Source organism: Neolamprologus multifasciatus, chromosome 1, assembly GCF_963576455.1.
Source record: "Neolamprologus multifasciatus chromosome 1, fNeoMul1.2, whole genome shotgun sequence".
NCBI lineage: Eukaryota > Metazoa > Chordata > Actinopteri > Cichliformes > Cichlidae > Neolamprologus > Neolamprologus multifasciatus.
In genome coordinates, this window is record NC_140439.1 from 31,480,271 (window position 1) to 31,507,425 (window position 27,155).

The window sequence follows — 27,155 nt, forward strand, 5'->3', positions numbered from 1 at the left end:
GATCTAGGTGAAAGAGTCATAAGTCATGGTTACATCCTGGTAATGCTAATATTTGACTTTGATTCCAAAGAATTCATATGCATAAATATCTCTGTTAAAAAACAATCTCCAAGTTTTATTGGTCACTCTGAGCATCTGCAAATATTGTAGCAAGATGAAAAAGGTTAATATTAATTTTGTCTGTCTTATTGCTAATCAAGAAAACAATAAAAGTAGCTAGTCTGATGTGCCTGTATGTTAGTTTGATGTGTCTTTACTCTAAATGTGAAGACTGTGAGGCTGTTTCTAGAATAGGGCTGTCAAACATAAGGCCCTGGGGCCAGAATCAGGCCCAACTGACTCAAATCTGGCCCACAGGATGGATTTGGAAAATGTGAAGAAGAACAGAAATTTTGGACTTTTAATTGTATTTTCATGTTTTACAGTTTTTCCTGACATAAAAATCTCCCCCCATGGCCATTCATTCCTCACCAAAGTAATTCATTTATTTCTTTAATTTTACACTATGCTAATTAGCTATGCAGACTGAGTTACAACAAATAGCTTGTTGCTTTCAGATGCAGCTGGATGTAGCTGTCAGTCTCATATCGCACACTGTTTTAACTCCCTAAATCAGCTCGTGTAAACTTGCCCACAGCCTTCAGGGGAGACACCAAAGTATTTGGTGTGCATGGATGATGATATTATGAGAAGTGAATCACAAAGGGATTCTGCATTAACCTGATTGCAGAGTGATTTTTTTCCTTTCTGCTTAGGAAAATGGTGACCTATTACTTAGTCTCACAAATCTATGATGCGTGCATTGTTTTTCCAGTTGAGGTAAATAGCTGTCATTAACCTCTTTTAATGCACGCCTTTCTATTTAATTTTACACTACCTGAAATCCATCTGTACTGAACTCAGTGTCCAAATGTATGCAGATGACACAGTCATTTATGTGCATACTAGCTCTAAAGAGTAAACTGCATGAAGCAATGGAAAAAACATTAAGTGCATAACTTATTTCATATAGAATCTGTCCAAAACCATAAGCATGTTTTTTTCTATTAGATGAAGCAACTCCCCTCCTCCTGAAATTGTTGCAAAAAGGGCAGAAGGTACATGATATTCGGTATTGTAAATGTCGATTCATAATTATTTTTACCCCCGCAGAAATACATTACAAAAATATATTTTCAAATAAGCGCATCCTTGCTCATTTTGAGACATATATATAATTTAAGAATTCAAATTGGTTCACAGCTCTTACCCACCCACTCTCCCCAACATAAACACAGTCATTTAGAGTGAGTAAAGATTCAAAAGCTCAGCAAAAATCAGGTAAAAACATTAACATAAAAGTGGCAAAAACATTGTATCTATAAAGGGCCATTGAGCACTGTGTTATATTAATTACTTGAGACACCTGGGTCTGTGCTTGTTTTTTGGTTTGCCCAGCTTTTGTGCTCCGTGGAGAACTGATCAACTGATTCAGGAGTGTGATGTCTCAAATGTGCTAATTCTTACAGGCAGCACCAGTCGTGCTCTAAGCTTCTGCCGCTGCTGTCTCTGCCTAAAAAAATCATCATTAGTATCACCAGCTTGCTGTTAGATCTGGTGTTACAGTCTGGATCAAAACATCTGCTTCTTAAAATAATCCCCTAGGCTGGTGTCCGCTCTGTAGAATAAAAGGGCAGCAGCTCTCTGCAGCGGGAACAGGCTAATAATGAAACAAAGAAATAAAATGCTGACATTATTTGGTTTGTAAGGCTGTAATTAAATCTGTTCTCGAGCTCCAAGGACAGTATAGATTGTGTGTGCGTGCGTGTGGCTGTGTGCGTGTCTTCTGGACGCCCCTGACACTCGACTCCAGCCCTCCTCTCCCGTTTCCTGGGGAAACAAGAGGAAGATCTTGGGAGAAAGCTTTTTAGGCAGGTTCCATTCATATGTGTAACTATACATGGATACTGATCCTCCACCTCGCCCCCTCCGGCTCTGGAAGAGCTTCCTACAATTTAGATGTAACCAAAGCCACATACTTTCCTATTTATTGTGTGCTGGAAGAAAGAGGGGCCAGAAGCTGAGTGTCCAGTTGCAGAAGTTTGGGTGTTTAATGTGGAAAAGTGGCTTCTGGCTTGGTTAAGAGCTGTTTTAACAGCCTTGATAACTTTTTTTGTGGGTTCATTTAGGAGTCAGTGTTCATTGCCAAAACAAAGGAAGACACTGGTTGTTCTCGACATTTGGTCTTTCAAACAGACTTATTTGTAAGACAACCAGATAATTTCCTCTGAGGGCTAAAAATACCCTGAAAACATGCCTGGAGTACTTGTGGGGAGCAGGGTAGCTACATAATAAAACAGCTATGTGGAGCGTAATTGCTTTTAGACAAAAAACAGCTCCCTGGCGAATTATTGTTGCGTTTATTGGGGAAATCATGTCCATGATTAGTTAACAAGTTGTCTTTTGTGCTTCATGGGCCATCTCTCCTCTAAAGATGGTTTATTGGTAACATAAACTCTGATGTTTCATTTGACCTCATGTGAATGGGAATGTTTTCTTTTAAGCAGTGTTTTGAAGGCCTCTGAGAAGTTTAGTTTCAAAGTGCCTGGTCTTGTCATAACACAATCCAGTGATTTATCGGGAATTGCGTACTTATGTCCCCTGTTTGTTTTTCGGGTTCTTTTTCTTCTTTCTGGACTCTGAAGCTCCAGAGTGAGGTTGAGTTTGCTGAGACATTGCTCACTGGTAGCCTTGGGCTTTGTTTAACCATGCATAATTGAGCCCTCCTCTTGGCTTACTCCCATGGTTGCACCCTTTTTTCATGAAATGGCCAAGAATGCAAACCCCACCGCCACCACCACCACTTCAGCCAACCTTCCCTGGAGGACCTCAGTCAGACAGTCACAAAGTGTACCAGACCTGCTTATCAGAGGGGGCAGGCCTGGCATGGACTCATGTAAAATGGCACACGTACGCCAAAGCGGATGCAAATACATGTCCACAGGAGGACATAGTTTTACAAATCTTGGGTCTAATCGGTTTGAACTTTGACTTTTAAATATGAAATATCTTATTTTTCTTCCTCTAGTGTCCATCATGCTAAGTAGTAAAGTCAAAAAATTGGAAAAATTGGAAAACCTAAGGTTATGGTCTACATAATATCAGCACAGTAAAACTGACAAAAGCGTTTAACGATTGTCTTTAAATAAACTTTAAACAGGAGGTTTTGTTCTATCTCTCACTTACTGAGTCTAATATTTGAAATTAGAAAATGCAAAACAGAAAAACCTGTAATCTTTTGTATTACCATCGCTCTTGCTATTTTTAAATATTTTTAGCTACCAGTTGTATATAAACAGGCAATATTTTAGCAACAATCTGCTGAGGTATCTATGGTTATAAATAGTGCCACTGAGCAGTGAATTTATTCATATCTGCAGCTGTAATTGTTGGTCAGAGCATTAAACATTACCCTGAACTGACTGGATGAGTAATTGTTATGCAATTGGACCTAGCAATGCTAACCTTAGCCACATTTTGCAAAAAAAAAAAAAAAAAAAAAAAAAAGTCACATTGTGTCCTTGCAAAATGGCACAAACATTTAAAATTCAAATTTTATTGAAAGATTTGTTTCTAATGACAGCTAAATGCAAATCTAATTATTATACAGTAAACTCTGTTTTTTGAGAGCTTTATTTTTCTTTTTAATTTTAGTTTATGATATTTATTTTCCCATTTATATTTGGCATGGAAAACAGGTGTCAAAACATCCCTAATGGACATATTTCTCAACGTAAACACAGTTTAATCGGGGTGAATGTAACATTTCAGGATGAGCGCGAGACAGGGCGTCGATGAAAAGAAAAGAAGTAAACACTGCACTTCAGACTGGATGAGCAGACTGTCAACCGCAAAACACCTGATGACTCATTTGTGTGCTACACTGAACCAAAAGGCAGCAGCTCAGGGGCTTGAATTTCTCTAATCGTTTACCGCCACAAGTTGCACCTGCAAGGCACTGGAAATCATTCAATTTTCTTTTTTGTTTTACTCCCGAGGTCGTAAATGTCATATATATAAGCAAACTTGTAGTGTTAGTAGAAGAAAATGGATGGATGGATAATGAGGATAAGGCAACTTCATTCATTAGTAATCATGCTGGGGTAAATATTTCTTCATAGATGCAAGCAGCGGACAACTGTTCTCATTAGCAGGTGGTCAGCGGGCCGGCAGCTAACGAGCCTGTAGCAGCAGTATTGTGTTTGTGACACCCTCGGTGGAACCCTTTCTGCTTTGTTTGGGCTTGCATTTAAGATCCTTCTTTTATTATAATGAATAACAGGAAGGCTGGATGCTGTGAGACATGTTGGAACAAGGATGTGTATCATAACTTTGCCCTCAATTTGGGCTGCAGCTGCCACTTTGATGTCATTTCTATTCTAGGCAAGTTAGAGGTTGATTCAGAAAAATGTGAGAAATTCTATTTAAATACTTCAGACAGGTGATCTGTTCATTGCCAGTTATGCATGAAAAATGTAACTATTTATTTTTAGATCTTTTTTTCCTCAATATTGTTTTCATTTACACAGTGTTAGAAACATTTTGTTGCACAGCAGATATCACCTGTTGCTCACAGTAGACCCGTGCTGTATTTTTTATATTTTATTTGCTGTATTACACCTTAACACAGCAAATAAAATATATGTATGGATCTCTTTTTAAGATATAGCAAATAAAGATATACATATTACTTTGTCTGCTTTTACGTTATGAAAGTGCAGAAAATACTAAATGAAAAATAATGATCCATCACAGACTAGAGCAGCGGTCTCCAACCTTTTTTGCGCCACGGACCGGTTTATGCCCGACAATATTTTCATGGACCGGCCTTTAAGGTGTTGCGGATAAATACAACAAAATAAAACTAGTACCGGTACCAAAAAAAAAAGAAAATTTATTCATAACACACGTGGAAAGACCAAGGAAAACCGAGTAAACGATAAAAACGATAACAAAATAACGCTGAAAACCGATAAAAACCCTGAAAACTATACATTTCACACCTGAGCCTCAACTCTCGCGGCCCGGTACCAAACGACTCACGGACCGGTACTGGTCCGAGGCCCGGGGGTTGGGGACCGCTGGACTAGAGCACCCCACCCTCCACCACCTCAAATGCAAATAGGTGCCATTAAAAACAAAATCACACAACTTATTATTTTTGACAGTAAACAGAACAGATTTCTCTTGTCTGCGTCAACTGTCTTATTTTGTGGACAGACTCAGTTGTCCGCTTGCTGGAGGCTAAAAATGTGCTCATTCTTTGACACAATCGTACTAAAGGACAAATATTATCTGACTCTACCAACCAAAGCTCTTCTGCATACTTTGGTATTTGAATACTGCTACCTTCCTATCAGCTAAAAGCAGTCTAGCCATTCTTCTGTGACCCCTGACATCAACATTTAGACCAGCACTCTCTGAAAAAGTGAAATAGACTTTGAATAATAGTTGAAAATCATTGAAATCATCTTCCTTTTCTATTCTGATGCTCAAAACTCATTTGAACTTCAGCAGTCTTGCCTTGACCTTATCTACATACCTAAAGATGCTGACTTGCTGCCACGTGATTAGCTGCTGAGATATGCGCATTAAGAAGCAGTTAGATACCTGACTAAGTGGCCAGTGAGTGTACAACATTCAGGTTGATTGTAGGCCAGAGACATGGAAAAGTCAATATTTTTCAATGGAAACTCATTTGGTTTTGGAACAAGGACTCAAACTTATTTTATAGTCACAACGAACAACATTTGGTTTATCATTGTGTGGCCTTCGCTTGCTGTATCTCATTCATTCTTGGCCTGAAACTGGAGGATATTATTAGGAGTTTCTTTTTACAAAAAAAGCTTCTTCTTTTTTTTGCACATGCTCATATCTCTCCCATCCACACATCATCTTTTTCTGCACATCCTTAGCTGTTATCCTGCAGTTCTGTTGCCTTTCGTCTGCAGTTACAAATACATTGCAACTCAAAGGGTAGACCAGCAGTTTGAAGATCTTTCTCTCTCGTTTTCCACTTTTGTCCACACAGAAAGCAATGAAATGTCTTGCAAAGATCTGACACTATTGCAATGTTCCGGAATTCTTTTTGGAGGTGAAACCTGTCTCTTTGCCAGATGTTTTGACCTGAACTTTTGCGCATACCCTAGAAGTCGGAGCTTGCATCATTTCCGATTTCTGGATGACTCAAAACTGGGAGTAAATCTGTGAGAACAGTAATCAGAGCATAACATCAAGACAGTGCATGTGTCTGTCCTGGTTTTAGTGTTATCTAGTGTGGCTTAAAGGGTGTGGTGGCAATTGGTCAAAACAATGTGATGCAACCCATCTTTTTTTGTTTTATGTTTTGTTTTTGTAAATTAAATCCTAATATTTAATTAATCTGTTATTCAGCACTAGTTAAGCAAGTATCTGTGCCTATGATGTAGTTAAGGAATGCAGTGGCCAAGGTTACTCCCCTTTACTGATAAGTTTTGCTTCAGAAAATACATAACAGAGCAAAACACTAAAGTTTGAGTCCATTTTTATCCACAGTCCATATGATGTTAATCTCCAGTGTTCAGAGCTGGATAATATGCTTACAGCACTTTGCTGTAGCCTCCGTGACTGGGGTTTCTCTCAGAATACCAAAAGCATGAAGGCCTGCAGAGGCTTGTAATTGCATTGTATGAAAAAATCAGTTTGAAGGTCCTTTGTGAGCCAATCACCACATTTATCTGTCCCTGCAGCCAGGCAAACGCTCTCGTGGTTTCTCTGCCAGAGAGAGAACAGAGTGATGCCTTCTGCCAGCACATTCCTCTCTGTTAGGCTGGTTTATTGTCAGTGACAAAGCGCGGAATTAAATTAAAATACAGCTAACAAAATTTTCTGTTGTCTTTTGATGTGAATGTAAAACAATAAGCTTTTGTAAGTACTGAAGCTCTCTCCTTGTAACTGCAGGCAAGTCCGTGCTGTCATGTGAATTGTTTATTCTGGCTAATTGACCTGATTGAGGAGCCAAACTCGGCAGTGTGATTGGGTTTTCAGATGCTCATCAGTACCACCAAAAATCACCAACCTGAGGATGTGTGACGGGCTCACTTTACCCTTTTTTGTAAAGCTCAAATTTGTTTGGCTACTGATAAAATTTGACTAACTCATAAAATCGTAGAGGAAGTAATAATGCAACTATTAACCTTGGGAAGTCATTGGTTTTCAGATGCTATTTATATTTGATTAACTGCTAGCAAGAGCAGTGTAAGAGCGAATTTTCTAAGTGCACTTTTAGTAAGCACGTTTTGCCACGGGATAAACTTCCTCTCAGAGGGGAACAGTTATCTCATGTTGAAACATACCAGCAGGCGTGTCACTAGTAGGAAGTTGACAAATACTTCTCGTTGGAATGTGACCTGATATGATCCACTTCTGTGTCAGCATTTGCTTTAGGGATGTAGATGTTTTAGCTTTTCTATCTGGTCAAAAGGTCAGCTCAGTAGATCAGCAATTCAAAGGTTAATGGTAAAAGATTATATTGTGCGTTGTCTGTTTTATGCAATTTCTTTTACTGTATTAGACCAAATCACCAAGAATGTAAAGGGGTTGATTGATTGATATCTGCTTAATTGTTCTTACTGGCTTATGTTTGACCTTTGACGTCAATGCAAACGCAGATAACAACAGTTTCACAAGTTCAAGGCAGCAGCGGCTTGAGAATGCAGGTGCTACTGTTACTCCACCAGGTACAAAACCTAAGTGTATGATGGGAAATGGGATTCTATGTGATATGTGACAGATCATTAAGGAACACAATTATCTTCTTCATATAGTTTTGCAATTGGTTTATATCTAAAGATCTTTAGTTAGAAAGAGACAGGGCCAGCAATCAAGTCTGGGGAGATCGTCATGGAAAATGTTTTAATAATATTTCATCAGTTTTTAGAGTGTAAGGCTGCAAAATCAATGGATCAGTTTCAACTGACAGTCCAAAAAGCATTATGAATTCATCTTCACTCCCCGCAAAGTTTTGAAGTTCATTTTAGTTCATATGTATTTCTTCATTTAAAGATTATGGACACTCAAATGGACAAATTAAAAGGACATACTGGGTTCTTTTTTCTTCTTTCTTTGCTTAAAGTTTGTGATTATAAGTGTTTGTAACCTCAGTAGTCATGATTCATGATTTCTGCCAAAGCTGGAAAGCCCTACTATGAACCATTAAAAAAATAGAGGCTTGGTTTTCCTTTTTCTTCTACTAAAGAAATTATTTTATGTCAAACTCTGAAATGTTCCCCTTTCTCTTTGCAGCATGTGGCTGCTATAAGCTCAGCTGATGCAACTGAGCTGCTGCAAAGAGAGCAACACCTTTTAGGCTGCAGTTAAAAAGTCTGCTATTGAGGTCTTAATTCAGACTTCCATTGTTAATGGACTGGACTGGAAAATGTCACTTAAACTAAAAAAAACGTGAAGCATGCTTCATTTCTCTACCCATAGTTTAATTCATCATATTTATGAAAACTTTATTATTTCCTTCCTTTAAATCTTCAGCTTCATGTTCAGTGCATTAATCCGGGTAAAGCTATCAAGCCCAACAGTTGAAAAAGTCAATAACTTACCATTGCTGCAACAGAAAATTAATGTTTGTGTGTGTGTGTGTGTGTGTGTGTGTGTGTGTGTGTGTGTGTGTGTGTGCTAGACATATAACATGACTAGAGAAGTAACACTTTTTCACTCTGTTTAATAAATGCCTGTCCTTAAAAAAATCAAAAGAGATAATACAAAGATTTTCAAAGTAAACATATCATAATAATTCCTCAATGTTCAGAAAGTACTATCCAAAGAGGGGATTCTCTGTGGCTTTGGAAGTCTTGGGTCGAGCTTCGTGTGCATACCATGAGCTCAGGTTACACTGAAAGAAATCCTGTCATCTTCACTTCTATTTGAACTCCAGCCATGAACTTAACCTTAAGGGTTGGATTTTTTGTCAGTTTTCTAGAGTTGCAGAGAATAGTCGACACATGTCCTGCATCCAAAATGTACAAAAGATCGCAATTACATCTGTATCTTATCAGTAGGAAAAAATTATTCAGACCAGAAACAGCATGCAACTTAACAAAGTCACTGCAACGTGTTAAATCTTCTTTTTGTATTATGCAAAAATAAGATTCCTACATTCTCATTTTGGTAGTCATAGAAAAGGCCACATCCCCCACATGATCCAAGGATGAATCTCAGACACACTAACATTGTGTAGAAAAAATACACAGCTCTCATTTTAGGTGAAAGCGTCTAAACAACCTGGATGCCCAATGACATTATTTTTATCCTTTCAGTGAAGACGAGTGACTCCTGCTGGGTTTTTTCTTTCTTTTTTTGACAGAATAGGCTTAACTGAAACTGCCATACCAGAGGAAAATTTAGCCGAATGATACCTTCGCCATGGTGACACATCAGTCTTCATTTCCATGGCAACACCAGCATTCAAAATGCATGCACTAACAGATGAGCTGAGATTTGTAAATGACCAAAAATTGCACGCGGCCGTCATACGTGCAGAGGTCAGGAGCAGAAAGAGGGAGAGGAGAAAATCACTCTTCATTATGTGTCATTATAAACCATACCAAACTCATATGCATGTGGTGTGCTGGCGTTCATGGATTTTAAATGCTATTGAAAATTAGCTCTGTGCTGCTAGGCATGTTGCATACCTGTCCCTATAAAATATAAACTATGAAAATAAGTAAATACTATGACTGTGTAAATAACCTAACAAAATCAGTTGTAAACCTCTAGTTTCAAATGCTGTGATGTCAAAATAATGCGAGCATGGTTTGAAATTAAAGTGCCCTGAGTCAACTTTTGACTTAAAATTGAATCAATTAAAAATTGACTCCAGTTAATTAAATATTTTTCTTTTTTTTAAACAGTGATGGAAAAATCTGAAGTCTGTCAGTTTTTTTTGATGGATTAGATGGTGGATTCATCAAAATATTAAATAAACACACCAGTTACTGTCTTCTATATATACAACCTAAAATTAAACATACACGGTTGAATCCTCCAGTGAGGTGTCGGAGCGTGATTACGACTGAGTCATGGGTGCAGCTGGTTCCTCATGCAGAAGGAGCAGATTAGGCAGGCAAAATGAACCTCATGGGGAAGTAAGCGCTTGCAGCATTGGAAAGTTTAATCATGAAAAACTTTTGGTAACTTACGATCACTTTCCTGCTGGAAACATGATGCTGGTAATTTCAGTTTTGGGTGTAGCAGGAAAGCGAGGTTGGACAGAGTTTGCCCTTCAGAATAAAATAAAATCAGACACAAAAAGCTTTCGCCTCTGCAGCAGCCCTCTTTGATGCATTTGATTACACTCAATCAAGCACCCAGCTCAAGTCACCTTATATTTGCTAGTTTAGACACAAGGTTGTTTTAGTGCCTCCGCTTGAACTGACGAATCTGTTTCTTTTGGTGCTGACATGTGGAGTGACCTCACAGCAGATTTTTTACATTTCTATTCTTTTTTGTGATGTACCCTTATTTGTCCCTTATGCATTGATGTCCTCATCAATGGATACTCTTTTTATTTGTAGGCAGGTAATGAGAGAATAAGTTTGGAAACTTCACAACCCTGTCCATCAAAATGAAAGACGGTGACAAAGTCTAACACAACCTCTGGTTGGAACTTCTAAAAGTAATAACTAAGACAAGCAAGCAGAGTGAGACATGAAAATGAGAGAAGGATTTTAAAGTAAATCCCAAACTGCACATCTAGCTAGTCTATGGTGCCAGGATGGGTAAAATATGCTCAAGTTTACATGCAGTCAGGGGCCTAATGGGAGCAATTTGACCGAGCTATAATCATGGATCAGGCTCTGTAAAACCTGCAGGTAGATTGCAAATTATAAATAGAGCTACTGATTCAATGCCTTGCAGGACTGTGAGGACATTCGGGCTCTCTGCAGCAATGTCTGGTCACAAAAGGCCAAAGGAGCGAGAAGGAGGCATGGAGCCCTCCCCCTCTTTTTCTCGGTGATGGAAGTGGGCAGAGAGCGGGTGCTGGAGAGGTGCGGGGGGATGAATGGGACCAGCTAGTGACCTCAGGCAGAAAGAATGTCCCCGTTTGCTCAGTCGGCCTGCTCCCCTAGCAGCGCTCCACACAGTCATCAGCACTGGGGCCTTTGTATTCACCTTCCAGACCCCAAACTCCAGAGCAGAGGCCACAGACCAGCACACAGCAACACCTCGCAGCCCCTGCTGCTGCACTGTTCACTATAATCTCACTGCTCCTGCCAGTTTAGCCCCTTCAAAGTCTCATCTATGAAGAGCTCTTCTTCAATCCTCCTTTTCTTTTTTGCTCCTCGCTACCAAAATGCTAATTGCTCCTCAGTCTCAAAGTCTTAAAAGTCTCACCTATTGTGTGGACAACATTCCTCTGCTGCTCCAGCCATTTATGTGGATGTTAATGTATTGCCATCTCCCTGCATTGTGACAGTGTGTGTGTGTGTGTGTGTGTGTGTGTGTGTGTGTGTGTGAGTGAGTGCGTGTGAGTGCATGTGTGTGAAATATAGCGACTGCATAAATTTAAGTTTAAAAAAAAAAGCAGCATCTTTTTCATGCTGGGACACCCATAAAATCAGTGGTGGCTCAGGACGACAATTAAATCTGACTAATCCTGCAGATTTATGAGATCCATGGGTTTCGTCTGCCAGGCTTGGGTGAAGTCATCGTGCTGCCACAGAGACACCGCTGCTGTTAAATGAATTTGAATGGGCGAGCAGTGTGAGATGCATGGCAGGGGGCTGTAGAAGCCAGCCCGCAGCAGAATTTCCTTTTCAGTTTGGATTCAAACTTGGATTCTGATGAATGAAGGCTAACCCAGAGGAATTCAGTGTTCTCACTCTGCGCTAGAAGCTCGGTGTCCTGAACCTGGGCTCACAGTGTGTACATGTTTATGTGTTGTGAGCCTGTGACTTTTTTAGGGTTTTAAAGTTATTTAGAATAATGAAGCGGTTGTCGTTTTCTGTATGTGTCAGAATAAGGGACATCCTCCCTCCAGTCTGCTATTGTTGGTCTGTCTGTGAGCAGTGCACAATAGCAGGGAAGAGTGGAGATTTTTGGGGGAGGTTTGGCAAGCAGCCTGCTGTATTGATTGTGTATGGGTTGTGAATGGATTCTTGTCGGGATCAATGGTTGAGGTAATTAAACGGAGGCAGAAAGTTGCCTGTTTTTGGCGAACCATCTGCTTCGCACTCTGTGTGTGCTGCGGCCGTGGAAGATAAAAGAAAAGGATACAGTAGGATGTGTTTTTGCATGTAAAGTTAACAGAAGTGTTGTGTCGTATGTTCTGTCTGAAATAATTGGTTCATTGTTTGTTTTTTTCCAACACCGTTTCAAAACTTGTTTTTGGGGGGCAAAGAAGTGATAACCTAACAAATAAAGTCTAAAAGTGCACATTTTCTCTTCCATATTTTTTTATTATTGATGTCTGCGGGAGGATTCGTATTTCAAGATACAATTTATTTTTCTAATACTGGACCTCGGTGCAGCTACTCAGTTCATTCTCTACCTGCGACATGCAATTTTAACTGCCCTTCACTAGAAGGCCGACATTCCTTCATTTAAGCTACCTTTCTTCTATTCCGAATTCAGCTTCCTTTTCATGTCCTTTACAAACAGTGGGTGGATGGTGCAGCTGTGACAGAAATCTGCAAACCAGCAATAAAGAAAATCAACTATTTTATCATCAGATTTTAAAATGTGAAAAATTGGATAAGCTCATCTCTTTGCTTTCTCTGGTATTCTGGGATGGTTTTACAGTTTTACACTAAACTTTGTCAAATTCTTTCCCACTCAGCTAAGATTTTAAAGTGGGGTTGCACCAAAAAAATGTTACACAGAAAAAATCTGCAGGTCCTCTTAAAAAGTTTTGGAATTTATGCAAAAAGAAAGTCAACCTCTGACCTGACGGTCAGTTTGCAAGCAAAGTGGAAAGTGTTGCCACAAAGTTGCAATCACTTAAACTGATGAGTCACAGCATTCAAACACAGCTGCCTAATATCGTGTAAATCCTCCTCATGCCATCTCTGACCCTTCAAAGCAAGAATATGGCACCTTTGAGAATGTCATGGCACTTTGGCCGTCAAGCCTTTGGGTCATTTGAGTGTTTGTGTGTTGGACTTATTTTGTGTTGTTGTTGTTGTGATGGCTTCTTCTTTTTACTTCCTAAAACTTTGTGGGTTTTATGGTATGTAGCAGTTAGCATTGTTCTGCTAAGGTAACATGTTGATGTAGGGGGGCGGGGGGCTAAGGTTGGTGTGCAACGATGTTCAGTGCAATGGTTTTCACAATTTTTGTGTAAGCCAGAATTTAAAGGGATGACTATATTTATATGTTCGGAAAATAGCCTTTGTGTCCTCTGACATATCATTAGTTCTCCTTTTGATTCAGTTTGTAACATCTGGATGTCATCAGTCCACTGGCAGATACCTTGCCTTCACTGGAAAAGACACTTTTAAATCAGACACTTTTGAACAGTCTACCACTATTTTGATGTTGGTCTATTTCTCTCAGATGTTTCATTTGCAAAGTGCTTTTTTATTATTACCCAAACTGTACTGACAGATGACAGTGATGATGATCATTCAGTCCAGCTGAAGTCAAAAGACACATGGCTTTTGTGATAGTTGTCTTTCTTCTTCTTCTTTCAGTAGGTTAACCATGACCTTTGCTGTATCACTTATTCGTAATTCCCAAAATGTAACAACTACACATAAAGTCTGGGCCTCACGTCAACTTTTTTTAGTTGTTGTTTTTGTTGTTAAAGGAAAGAACTGCTTAAAATGTACCGTTACAAAAAAAAAAATTCATACCTTGATGTCCGCTTGTGGTATACTGTAAAGTACAGTGTGCTATAATAATGTTTGGTTGTCAGAAAATCCCTCGTCACACTGTTTGGTTGTTGGTAGACAACAAAATAGCAAATGAATGCAAGGAGATGAGAAATAATATTCCCACTGTATATAAGCGGTTCTCTTGTTTACTGTAAGGGTCTGTGCCTTAAGATTTCTAGACCCAAAGTACAAAACTATGAGCATCCACATACTTTTGACTCTATAGTCTATATACATCTTTGCATGTTGCATTTTTAATTTGCCGTTCATCTTTTCAGGGAGGAGGCTACGAGGGAAAGCGTTCTACAACGTCAATGGAAAGGTCTACTGTGAGGAGGACTTTCTGGTAAGTGCTCTCGTGGTTATTGATTTTGTTCTGTGATGAGTGCATCACTGTGTGTTTGCCTCATGCTGGAGTCAGACGGGGATGCAGGTGGAGCAGAAAGAGCGAAGAATTAGGACCTCAGGCTACATTCTTGAACCCTCTGGAGGAAAAACACTGAACAGCTACAATTAGGGCTTTAGCACCACCCCTTCAATTCACACTAATAATTTCCCCAAGGAGCTCAATTACACTGTGAGCTGCTCCCCGGCACTTACAATTAGGAGGTAGAGAAGGAGGAGGAGGGTTGGACAGCTGCAGCTCTCAGACTCCTGGTCCATCTGCTGCAGGTTAACAGGCCAGACACTGGACCTGATCTCATGCTCCACTGAACACTGACAATCGTGACCATCATATTTTGTTTACTCTAGCTGTATGTGATTTGAATAAAATGTAACTGATTTCAAACAAGGAAGGTGGCTGCAAACACTTCCTCTAACACAGATGTTGAAATTGGTTTTGTTGTCCAGATTGCACCATAACTGAGTCTCATGTGCTGACAGTACTTCCTGTTTATAGGCAGCTTTCCTGTAACCTGCTGGCCTGTTAGGAAACGCTCAGATTCCTGTTTTGCAATTTACAATCAGCACCTTTGAGATGTCGGGATGAGACTAATCTCCTTCTGCCTCCCTCCTACGGCTGATGCACGGCTAGTCTGGGCTGTCACCCTGGGGGTGCTTCATAGGTGGGGGGAGGTGCTGGCAGATGGTAGATTCAGAGCAGAGATGTCAGGGCAGGGGGCAGCCTGCCCATCATGACCTACCACCTCCACCTGGTAGCAGTGTCTCCACTAGCAGGCCCCTCTGTATCAATCAGGTCACGACCCAGAGGGGGTTGTGTGCTGCAGATGGTCGCTTTAATTATTCGCCTGGGCTTGAGGTTTGAAGGGAAGGAGCTACTGATGTGTTGGCGAGTGTTTTATTTCCTGTAGAAGACAGAGGGCACTAAACTCCCTCAACATGAAGGAATCTTTGACGAATTAGTTATAGCTGTAAAAAAAAAGTAATGGAGGCTAAGAGAATGATGAGATGATTCTAAATAAAGCCTGGTCATCTCATTATAAAGTGTATCTATTATGCTTTTACTTATTTCCTTTCATAATTAAACTGTTACATTTAACATGGTCAAAGTTACAAATAATGAGGTCAACACATTAAGGTTGAATAGCTCAACAGCTCCCGCTTCAAAACACTGAACACTGGCAGTTTTTTCAGCTCTTGGTTCTGTACACTGTCAGAGAGATGATATCCTTATATGGTCATTTGACATGCACAGCTGACTGTGAGCACAGAGGTCCCACAGAAATTGAATGTGCCACACGCTCAACGCAAAACAAAACAAAAATAATAATAATAATACAGTCACTGGGAAACAAACAATTCTGCTTAGTTGCTAGGTGGTTGACATCCTATTTTTGCTCTGGTGTAAGTGAACCATTAGAAGATGCAGCCAGCCAAAGTGAGCGAAAGCGAGAGAAACTGTAACAGCTTTTTTGAGGCTACATTTACATTCAGTATGAGACAAATAAGAATTTTTTTTTAATTGTAATTCACACGTAATTCAGTTCAAAAATAAAGATATAGAGGTGAAAAGGGCATAACAGATCTCATTTAACAAGCACAGCAATTCCCTCTGTAGATAAATACAAGATTGAAACATGTTTTCATGCAGAAGGTGTGAAGTATTGCTTGTGATTGCAAGGTCAGTCGGTGCAACAGTATCCAAAAAAGCAATACTCTGCATGATAATCTGCGTGTCTGGTTTCACCCACAGTACTCTGGTTTCCAGCAGACGGCTGAGAAGTGCTTTGTGTGTGGTCACCTCATCATGGAGATGGTAAGAGCCTTGAGCAATGAAGACCTTTTTTTCCTTATCAACCACGTTTTTAATAAAAATCATTAATCTGATTCAGCAGTTAAGCATGCTGCCGTGTTTTCACAACCGTTAGAGGAGAACAGAGCATTTTTACTTTACATATTTAACAAAGAATTTTAAAGAAGATACGGATAAAAAAGATGTAGTGTTGTATAATCCAGTATTTTTCCAAGATATAATTTCTTTCACTCATACATATATCTATAGCTACATCAATTTTTCTCCAAGATAAAGCTATCATCTTTTTGTCCTGCAGGAGTCCAAAGTCAATTATATTTGACACCTTCACTCCAGCAATCTCACATACTGTCTGAATAACGCTATTCTAATAAAAAATTGGACAGCCCTTTAGAGAGTGTAACCCTTTCTCTGCCTATTATGTCCTACTGCATGTCCATACCTGTTATTTAAGTCCTATATAGGAACTATTATTATCTTCTATTTTCTTCTCTATTTTTTTCTGTGTGGGAGTTTAGATCCTCCAGGCACTAGGCAAGTCCTACCATCCCAGCTGTTTCCGCTGTGTTGTGTGTAAGGAGGGTCTAGATGGAGTGCCTTTCACTGTGGACGTTGAGAACAACATCTACTGTGTCAAAGACTACCACACGTAAGAAGACGATCGTTTTTGTAAACGAACAGCTCAGCACGTAAAAGTAACGTTTGGCACAAAGAAGCGGTCTGTCAGGTGTCACGGAGATACGCCACACCCTCCAGTTTGTTTTAATTATTGTCCTGGTATTTACAACCACAATTCCAAAAAAGTTGGGATGAAAACAGAAAGCCACGATTTGCAATTCTCATAAACTCATATTTAATTATCATGTCACATGTTTAAATTGAAATATTTGATTATTTCGTGATAAATATTACATCAATTTGAATTTAATGGCAAGAGCAATCATTTGTTGCGCCCATCCCATCTGTTGTTGGTACACAGTGATAAACATGGCCTCGTCCTAAGTTTTTTGAGATGTGTTGCTGCCAGCAAATGAAAAATGAGCCAATTTTTTTCCCTTAAAGTGGTAGATTTTCTCAGCTTGAGCCATTGATATGTTTTCTGTTCTATTGTGAGTAAAATATAGGTTTGTGAGATTTGTATTGCATTCTGTTTTTGTTTACATTTTAAACAGCATCCAAAAATTGGGTATGAATGTGTATTATATGTCTAAAAACAACTTGTTATTAGATTTAGTTGAGTTGAACACAAGGTTGATGATTTTTTTTTCCATTACAGGGTTTTTGCCCCCAAGTGTGCCTCATGTAACCAGCCCATCCTTCCAGCCCAGGTAACGAGCAAAACAATATTACATCTTGCCGTTTTTGAGTGTTACTGATTACTTTGGTCGGACTCAGAGACCAGAATTTGACATTAATCATGTGAACGTCGGGCGTATTTGCAAAAGGCTGTGTAAAAGAGGTGGCAAAATCTAATCTGGGATTAAGAATGGCAATAAGAGATGCTGCTACAACTCAGATACCAACCGGGAGCGATCAGGCAAAGAGCAGGTGTCCAAGCTCAGATTCACAAACATTTTTCCCCCCTGGGATCTTTGTCAGAGTGTTGAGGTTTTCTGTAACATCCCAACGTGTCTGAGGGAGAACATTCACCACAACTGACCCAAACTGCACCTTCACATAGAACAACCTATTTCTCACTCATCACTCACTTTCTCACCAGATTTGACTGTCTTCATTTACATCTGCATTCTCAAAAATTCAACTTGAAGAGTCGCCCTTCTGACACACTCAAGGAGATCCACCACACCCACTGCAGATTCAAACGAGCACAAAGTCAGAATATAACTTCATAAAGCAATCGAAAAATAACAGCTCTACATAGCGGCGCCCTGTGAGGGAAGAATCGGACGATTTTCTTTTTCACTGAATTTTTCATGGATTTTCTTTTTAATGGATCTCTTACTAGCACACAATCACCAACAGCGAGATGCTTATAGATAAAATGTACAAAAACCAAAGCAAACAAAAGCTTTTACTTTGAAGGTGAAAATAAAAGCCAATATGTTTTAGAATGAATGAATCAAAAAATAATAATAAAAGCTGCAGGGCTCAAACATCAAACTCATCACTTTCTGTGTGTTTGTCTCCACAGGGCTCTGAGGAAACTATTCGCGTTGTTTCTATGGACAAGGACTACCACGTGGAGTGCTACCATTGTGAGGTAAGTCACTTCAACCGCGTCAATGACTGTAGTCTCTCTTTCTCACACACACTTCACAAGGTATGAGTAAGAGGGATCTACCATGCCTGGGATTTGATTAGAGTCAATTAAGCATCACTGTGCGTGATTCAACTTTTGAGGCGGTTGAAATTGCACACTGCTTTAGCACACAAAGACACACACACTAACACACGTGCACATCTGCTTAGTCCCGTAAACACAGTGAACTGTGGTAAGATCTCCAAATCGTGGGATAAGAATAGACTCACTGTTTTCTACCAGCGAGTGTGAATCACTGCTCTTGTGGAATGAATGACACACAGACAGGGAAAAAAAAACCATACTGGTGGATATCAACCAAAGGTTACAGCTCAATATGTGACTCATTGACAAAGCGCATTGCAGCTCGGCTGGGGGCTTGCTGCTTAAACCCAGTTTCTGACATCTCAGTCATCCTGTCGCTCAACTTGGCTGCTAGATTTTTTTTTAGTTCAAGTGTGCCATGAATGTTTAATAAAACAAATAAACATTTCACACCTCCCTGCAGCGATTGAGCAGGGTTTTTTTCTAAATCGTGAGATCATTTTTACTATCCCCTGAGCAGGATACAACTTGCATATGTCTGAATGGCTGAGGTTCCGCTTCATAGAAATGCATCAGATCGTTATGTAAGCAGCGGGTAATCATTCAGTGGAGCTCTGAATGGGGGGTGAGAGGGAGGCTTATGGACAGGAAGGGTAAAGTCTGCAGTTGAATCATTCTGGAGATGGTAAATAATTACATATTGAGGCGAAAAAACATGTTTTTTCTGTAGTGCTTTAACACGACAGTTGGATTTTTGAAAATAAAATTTTATGCTGAGCCGAAAATACAGCGAGAATCACATTGATGCACAGTGAAAATTCATTTATAATATGTACATTTTTAAGCTGTTTATCCGGTTTTAAATCACCCGAGTGGTTAGCAGTCAGTTTATGTAATCCCTCCAACATGGTCAGGGTCCACATCGGGGTCTCGTTGTGTCAGCCACGCGCAGAATTCCTCTGCAGGCTCAGAGATCAGTATGCTCGTTCATCAAAGCATACAATTTGCACAGCCTCTATCCCCGTCTTTGGAGGCAGCTTCTCTCAAACCCAACTCTTCAAGGAAAAACCCACCCACTGTCTATGATTTGTCTCAGAGTCAGCACCCTGTTTACAATGAGGGTCCAGAAAGACGCCCACACTGAAGTCACTGGCACAACTTGGTGTCACTTATTAGTTTTCTCATCTGTTCGTTTTCTGCAAACAAGCCTGTTTCCCAAAATCTCAAATTATTTCTTTAAGGAAAGAAACTACAGGTAAAGACAGTAAAAATAATTAAAAACTAACTAATAACTTTACACTGAGCAAAGTACTTTTATATTGCAGGTGGCTTAATTTGTTGAAATCTGTTTTTGCTTTTATCAACAGGAAAAAAATACTTTTTTTCCCTCCAAGTTTTTAACAGTAAAATCTTCCATAAATGTGACTCGGAATGCTATTAAAACCTTCAGGATATAGACTGCTCCAAAAATGGAAAGTTTGGTAGATATAGGTGGAGATTTCAGGCTTAAAATATAAGAAAGAAATCTGATTTTAAAGATATACGTTTGAAATTCAGTATTTACTGGGTTAAATACTGAAAGCTTATAATTATTACTTTAAAACCTCTCCAGTTACTTTGTATTGCAGGTCTACAGTTCACTATGCAATATGCACAGCAGAAACCTGGATATTTGTTGTGAATCACTGGAACAGACAAGCTTAGAAATGAGTATATCAGAGGAACAGCTCAGGTCGAGATGGTTTGGACATGTGCAGAGAAGGGATGGTTGATATATCGGACAAAGGATTGAAGATAAAGTTATCAGGCAAGAGGAAAAGAGGAAGATCACAGAGAAGGTTGTGGATCATAAACATCTACTATTTTACTTAAAAAGACAAAAGGTGTTTGCTTACTCACGCCAAGTAGTGCATGCACCCAAGAGATCCGTGTGACAGTGGAAACGTCAGATGAAATTAGACAGTCTTTAAGCTGCGAGCTCACTTCTGAAAAGGTCGATGGGTAATTTGGGGTTTTTGTTCTGATCTGCAAAATGTACAGCCAGTAGTCAAAGTAGCACCATGTGTGCTGCCTCCGGCGTGCTCGGTCCAGGCAGCTCTCTCATCTAAACCACATTTTCAGCTTCGGTCTTTGAAGCACACTCTTCCCTGCTGTTTCCTCCTTTTGAAATCCTCCCAACCCAATTCTGCTGAAAATGTCTGAAGTTCATGTGTAAAATCTCAAATTAGCAAAAGGTAAATGCCTGACTGTATGATTGTTCCACCAGTCTGAGACATTTTGGAAGCAAAATAGCATAAAACCTCAAAATTGACCAGTGCATGTAAAATACATGTTTTTTTTAGTGTTTTATAGTTTTTAAAATAGATTTTTATTAATATGTGTGAGCGTGATTATTAAATATATGTAATTATATTTATTTCAGGACTGCGGTCTCCAGTTAAATGATGAGGAAAGGCACCGCTGTTATCCACTGGAAGGCCACCTGCTCTGCCACGACTGCCACATCCTTCGGCTCCAGTCGCAGGTTCCTGCCCATGCGCCCCCCAGCTACCCTCTCCATGTCACTGAACTGTGATTGGGAGAACTAAGCTCCACATCCCAGGCGATCTGGGACACCAGCAGTGGGCAAAAAAAGGCCTGCACCCTCTTCAGCAGTTCCAGAGAAGCCTCTCTGTGGCCATCTGAGTTACTGCCCCCGTCCTCAGCTGGACAGCCAGTCCGTGGACTAACACACACAGTGCAGCTCCCACCACAAGCCCTGCTATTACATGCTAGGGTTGGGGAAAAGGGTCCCTCCCTTACCCTCCATTTGTGGTCCTTTCCATCCCCCTCCCCCTTGGGCGCCTAACCCCGAAAGTCAACACGCCAGCTCACCCAGAGGCCCCTGATGACGTCACACCTCCTGACCCCAGCACATTCATCAGAAAGAGGGTTTCTGGATTGGAGGAGAAAGCGCAAATTCAACTCTCTCCTTGCTTTCTCTCTCATCCTTTCTGTATCTTTCACTCTTATGCTTTGACTGAAGCAATTTACCACGTGAATTCACCAGTGCTGTCACATCTGAGAACGCTGCTGATGTCAGCGTCAGGAAGGCCGGGGAACGAGCCACTGCATTCCAGTGCTGGCTGGACCGGACAGGCCCAATGGTGGGCATGCCGTGCCTTCAGAGTGGGCTCTCCCCGTGTAGCTTCTAACACTGAAATGGAGTCCTGCTAAAGGCTATGCAATGGACACCCAGCATTCACGACACAGGGCTGTGATGAAAAACTGTCACCCTTGCACCACCTCGACATCACCGATGCAGAGTAGCACCACAAGCCCAGAGGACGGACTGACATTCCACTTAGAAGTCACAAGCAGTGTCTTAATTAATGATTATATGATGACAGAAAATTTTAGATGCACATAGATTGTCTTTTATATATGGATATATATTTTGCAGACGTTTTCCACATCAGATCTTAGATGTAGATTCTCGTTTTGTTGTTTTCTTTTTAATGTTGCTGCGCTCATGGTAGAATCAGTCTAAAGCCTCGGAAGCTTTTGGTCTGTTGTATCATTTATCCTCCAGGACACAGAGCCTCTTCATGCCTGTCAGAGATTCACAGGCTTTGTAGGAGCAGACCAGGATCAAATAGTATTTGCCTTCAGTTGTTTTGTCCCACTTTGTACACCCAGTGAAATGAGTTTCTTTTAGCCCTTACTCACCATAGAAAGCTTACAAATCAAGCATTGCATTAGTTCAGGCAGGCCTACTCTTCTTCTTCTCAGCTCACCACCTTCTACAGATCCAATTAGCAAATCACATACAGGGTGCACTATTTAATAAGCTTTAGCCTGCATACAGGTACTACACACCTGCAAGTCACATTGCAACCCATCTCCATCACAGGAGATGGATTTTCACGCTGGTGCTCTAAGGACAAGGGAGTCCCAGACCAGGCCAAATAGAAAATACTTCTTTTGGTCATGTGCTCCCTGACTGAACCAATGTTATCATTCTCTGTCTTTAACAGACAACAGATGAGCAGCCCCATCGCACAGATTGTATAGAGGCAGCTATACGTTGTAGTTAATTCCTACAAAATGTAAAACAAATATTAATCTTTATTTCAGACCCTTTTAAATTTATCTTCATGCCTTCTGTCATCATACCACAAGTCATCAAAGTTATATCATTAAGATTAAGACTTAGCTTAATCCTAACGTCTTAAGAGATTAGCTGGAGATAAGTCTTTAAATACAGAGGATTAGGGCTTTTGGTGCAACACTAAAGGACACTCAGCAGTCGCACAAGGCAGATGTCCACAGCTCACAGGAAAAATTCCAGCTGTGACTCACTGTTGGAGAAATTTCCAAAAATAAAGCATTCATTAGCTCTTTTTTATCTATAGTTCTCAAAGTGGTGTCTGAGGATCCCCAGGGGTCCGCAACCTATAGCTAAGTGGTCCTCAGAATAAATTCCTGTAAGTTAGAAAACTGAACTTCATTGTTTAAATTCACAGATATAGACTGGAACTATTTGCGCCAGTAAAAGCAGCATATTGGATCTATTATTTCCCTCCCACATTAGGTTGGGAAACATCATATCAGTCTGTCACCAGCTCTTACTTCTCTCAGGGTGCATTATAATGTTCCTGTTACTATTTAGCTTGGTGTATTAGACCGCTGGCTTGCTGGCGCGCATGGAGAAATATCAGCCCACATCATCTGGTGACACTAAACACAATTAATCTGTTTAGGGTTTATAATATAGTGGTTATGGAAAAAAATCCCCCCAGTAAAATAGTGTGAGAACTCCTTGTTTTAAACTATATAGGGTATATTCTTGGCTAAAGACAGTTTATTCAAACAGTTTTTAAAGCTACAAGACTGGGACAGTGTCGTTTTGATAGGCTGGTGATTGTCATGCAGGTAAGCATATATGATCATTTCTTTCAACCAGGAAGTAGCTGAATTTCCTTAAAAGAGAGACATAAAAGGCCTCGAGTGAATTGGCCATCACTGACACTCTCTCTGCTACCATGGGTAAACCAAGCGGGTTAAAACAGACTGAACGCTTATCTACAAATACCTTTTGCTCCAGATCTGTTCAGGGTGCTGTTTCCTGATGTTTTTGCAGACTTTTTTTTTTTTTTTTTTTTAAATCACATCAGCACATCGTGCATTACTATGAGGAATCTCCACTTGTCTACATGCCTTAAGACAGAACAGGTTTGTTTGTGTGTCTTTCTCTGGTCTGCCATGAAGCCTGCTGTTGTGTTTCGGGAGGATGTACCTGAGAACACGGAGCTGCTGGTCCCACCTGTGTTCTTTAGGGAGTTCCACCCACACCCCCTTCTTTGATTGTGTGTGTGTGTTTGTGTGTGTGTGTGTGTGCATTGGCAGGCACTTATATGTATGTCTTTTAGTGAGTGATGTGCATATATATCTATACATATATGCAAAGGAAGACCAACACGAGACTTAAATACTTTAAACTTCAAGCTGTGGTAGCGTGGAAAAATTCCCAACCTTTTTCATTGGACTGTTATCAGTGTGTTTAATTGAACTGGCAGTCTATTGATCATTCCCTGATTATATTTAAAGCATTGTTTTTGTGAGGAAAGCTCTTAATTCTGAAAGAAATCCTGCACTTCTGCAGATGAACCCCAACAATATGAGCTTATTTGAAATAAGAGCAACTTGTCATAATGTCTAATATTGTGTGTGTGTGTGTGTGCGTGTGTGTGTGTGTGTGCGTATTAGTGGCAGGGCCATGGCACATGCACCTCACTGTGTTTGCAGGGCTCAGCAGCATCCAGCACACTGATCCTTGCGCTCTCAAACCTGGTAATGATTGTGATGATGCTGTCTGTTCATTGCTTACCATATTCCAGATGTTTGTCTCTAATTGTTGGTGTTTGTTTGAACTTCTCTCTTGTACCATACTGGATCTCAAACATGTGAAGTTTACACATGTTCCAGCTAATGCTCCAGTAGCTCGTACGTCAAACTTTGACCGTAGCACTTAAACTCCACCCGTCAGGTATGCAAACTTGAGTAAAACAATCACCAATTGTTACTTGCAAACACTGGCCGTGCTGTTATTCATACTGTAATACATGCAGGTCTGATTAAATACTACTGAATGTGTCCAAAACAGAGACTGAAGCATAGACTGAAGGCAGGGGTCACCACAGGCCGAAAGGGCTTTTTAATGTAACCTGATATAACGAGATTCGTTTGAATGTAATAATGACTAGTACGTGTAAAAGAACAAAAGGACTGCATACTGTACGTGAGACATTCCCCCCGTATTTGATGTGTTTAACCTCAACTTTGTACAAGGGTTAAGTCATGTGTGCTATACTTGAAGAATGAGGCATTTTCTGAACTTTTGTGTTTTGTCAACGACTTAACAAGCCCAGTTTATCCCCTTCAAAGATGTCTTAATTCGCTTGTTTAAAAGTACTACTTCAGTTTCTGCTGCATAGCACACAGGTAGTTACCCTGTACATAAAAAGGCTAGTTTATTTTATTTGATAATTCTGTCAAAAATCACTTGGAAAGAAAAGATATCTTCTCCTACTCGTAGTTCCAATAAGCACATTTGGATACTTGTCACACATCTTTTATATCGCTAAGTGTTTTGATTACCTAGATGGTTCATTTTAAAAAAGGAAACTAGATCTATTTATCTAAACATGAAAAAGTCTAAAGTTATTTAATGTATTAAAATCGGGACGTATCATTTAACTGTAGATGACATAATCTGCTTTTTCAATAAAGTGGTTTTGTAGCTAACTGCAAACGATTTCTGATGTTCGTTTTGTTTTTTCTCTGAATGTCATTTTAATCATCAAGAATTATGTACACTCAGCATCTCTAACTCGATATGTTAGTTACACCTTGACAGTACCAGGGTGGCTGGATTTTGACATAATTACTTCTTAATGATTCAGATTAAACAAGGTGCTGGAAGCATTCCTCAGAGATTTTGCTCCATAACGACACGATAGCATCACACAGTTCCTGCAGAATTGTTGGCTGCACATCCAGGATTCAAATCTCCCGTTTCACCAAGCTCCAAAGGTGCTCAAAGGGCACGATTTGAGCTTTGTGAGACATCACCGTATCCTGTTGGAAGTATCCATGAGAAGGCGGTATACTGTGGTCATAAAGGTGTGGACAGTGTTAGCAACAATAATCTGGTTGATTGTGGTCAGCTGGTAGTGCAGCGCCCAGTGTGTGTCAAACTCTGTCTCTACTATTACAAAGGTTAGATTTGTACTATCCAAATTAAGACCAGGCAGAATTTTTCCAGCATTCAATTATCCGATTTTGGTGAGTCTTTCCGAATTGTATCCTCGGTTTTTTGTTCTTAGCTCGCCTGGTGTGGTCGTCTGCTGCTGTAGTTCATCTTGTTCGAGGTTCCATGTGTCGTGTGGTCAGAGATACTGTTGTACTTTTTTTTTTTTTTTTATCTAAGTCACTGTTGTCTTCTGAGTCAAAGTTTTAATTTTAAGTTCTCTTTTTACCACGTTAAAGGAACAAGACTTTGGTTAAAATCAGTTTAAAATCAGCTGCAAAGAGTCCCACACTGACACTAATTATTTTCTTTAACATTCAATATGAGCCATGTATATAAATAGAATTACTGAAACAATGACTTACCACTATTTGAAAAAAATAAAATTAAATAACTGCAGTATATTATTCTTGCCTGACTTGCTGCATGCATTGCACTTTGCTTTTGTGTCATTCATATCTCTCGATGACCTCGTCCTCCTAATTGGCAAACTTTTGGGTCCATTTGATGACAATTTACTGTCCACCAACTGACGCTTCTATCCACATCTCATCAAATCTCGTTGGCGTTTCTGTTTTATTAATTTATCTTCATTTAAGTGAACATGTTGTATGGACTGCCCTCTTGTCACATACACTGTGAAAGAAAGAAGAGTCAAATGACAACAGGACCTGAAGCAGAAGGCCTGATTAAAGCTGATAACCACTATTATGATTTCTATTGCTCTTGATTAGTTTTTTTGTTTGTTTTTTTATGTTCACCTAGATAATCTAACAAAAAGCCTGAAAATGTTGAAAGTGCTCTGTAGTCTCAGATCTCTCCTTCAATCTCGTCAAAGAGGGAGCAATTGTAGTTAAAGTAATAAAATGTGTCAAAATACAGATATATGATGATTTTGTACACAGAAGCGAACGTAAAACAACTTGGTGGACCAGCATGTTGATAAGTGAAAAATTGGTTGGAGTTGACGACAAGCTGTTTCACCACAGCTGGACAATAAAACAGAGATGCAAACTTCTTCCAAAAGAAAGTCTTCACAAGCTGAAAAAAGGAGTTTATCCATCTTCTTGATGCATGCTCAATCATCCAGGTAAGTATATCCCCAAACGTTGATTCTGTTCATCTGGACATAGCATTTTCAGAAACGCTACATCACTCATCCAAGTGACTTCTTCAGTCTCAGCTGACTGCAGGTTTCCCCAATCTTATAAACAGTACATTTGCATAATGACTGAAATTAGCACCACTGAAGGAACTGGTCATATCATATGACGCTGGTTTGAAGCCATTTACGTGAAAAGGGAAAGGAGGCCTAAGGGTACATCTTTCACCATATTACCATGCTGTGATTGCAGCCATTCCCCAACTCTCTGTGAATGGTACTCATAGCCATTGATCTGTGGTCTTTGATCAGTGGTTGTTGATCAATGGTCATGAGAA

At 39.9% G+C, this 27,155-nt stretch overlaps 1 protein-coding gene across 1 annotated transcript in view; it reads left to right on the plus strand.

The window, feature by feature from the left end:
- wtip (WT1 interacting protein) overlaps nt 1-25,217 on the plus strand; it is a 37,107-nt gene extending 11,890 nt beyond the window's left edge. The window contains exons 3-8 of the mRNA XM_085168529.1: nt 14,183-14,250; nt 16,060-16,122; nt 16,638-16,768; nt 17,396-17,447; nt 18,272-18,340; nt 20,847-25,217. Coding sequence (XP_085024655.1) covers nt 14,183-14,250; nt 16,060-16,122; nt 16,638-16,768; nt 17,396-17,447; nt 18,272-18,340; nt 20,847-20,999 — 536 coding nt within the window. The 3' untranslated portion in view covers nt 21,000-25,217. The remainder of the gene's footprint in view (nt 1-14,182; nt 14,251-16,059; nt 16,123-16,637; nt 16,769-17,395; nt 17,448-18,271; nt 18,341-20,846) is intronic.
- Nucleotides 25,218-27,155: the final 1,938 nt, after the last annotated feature.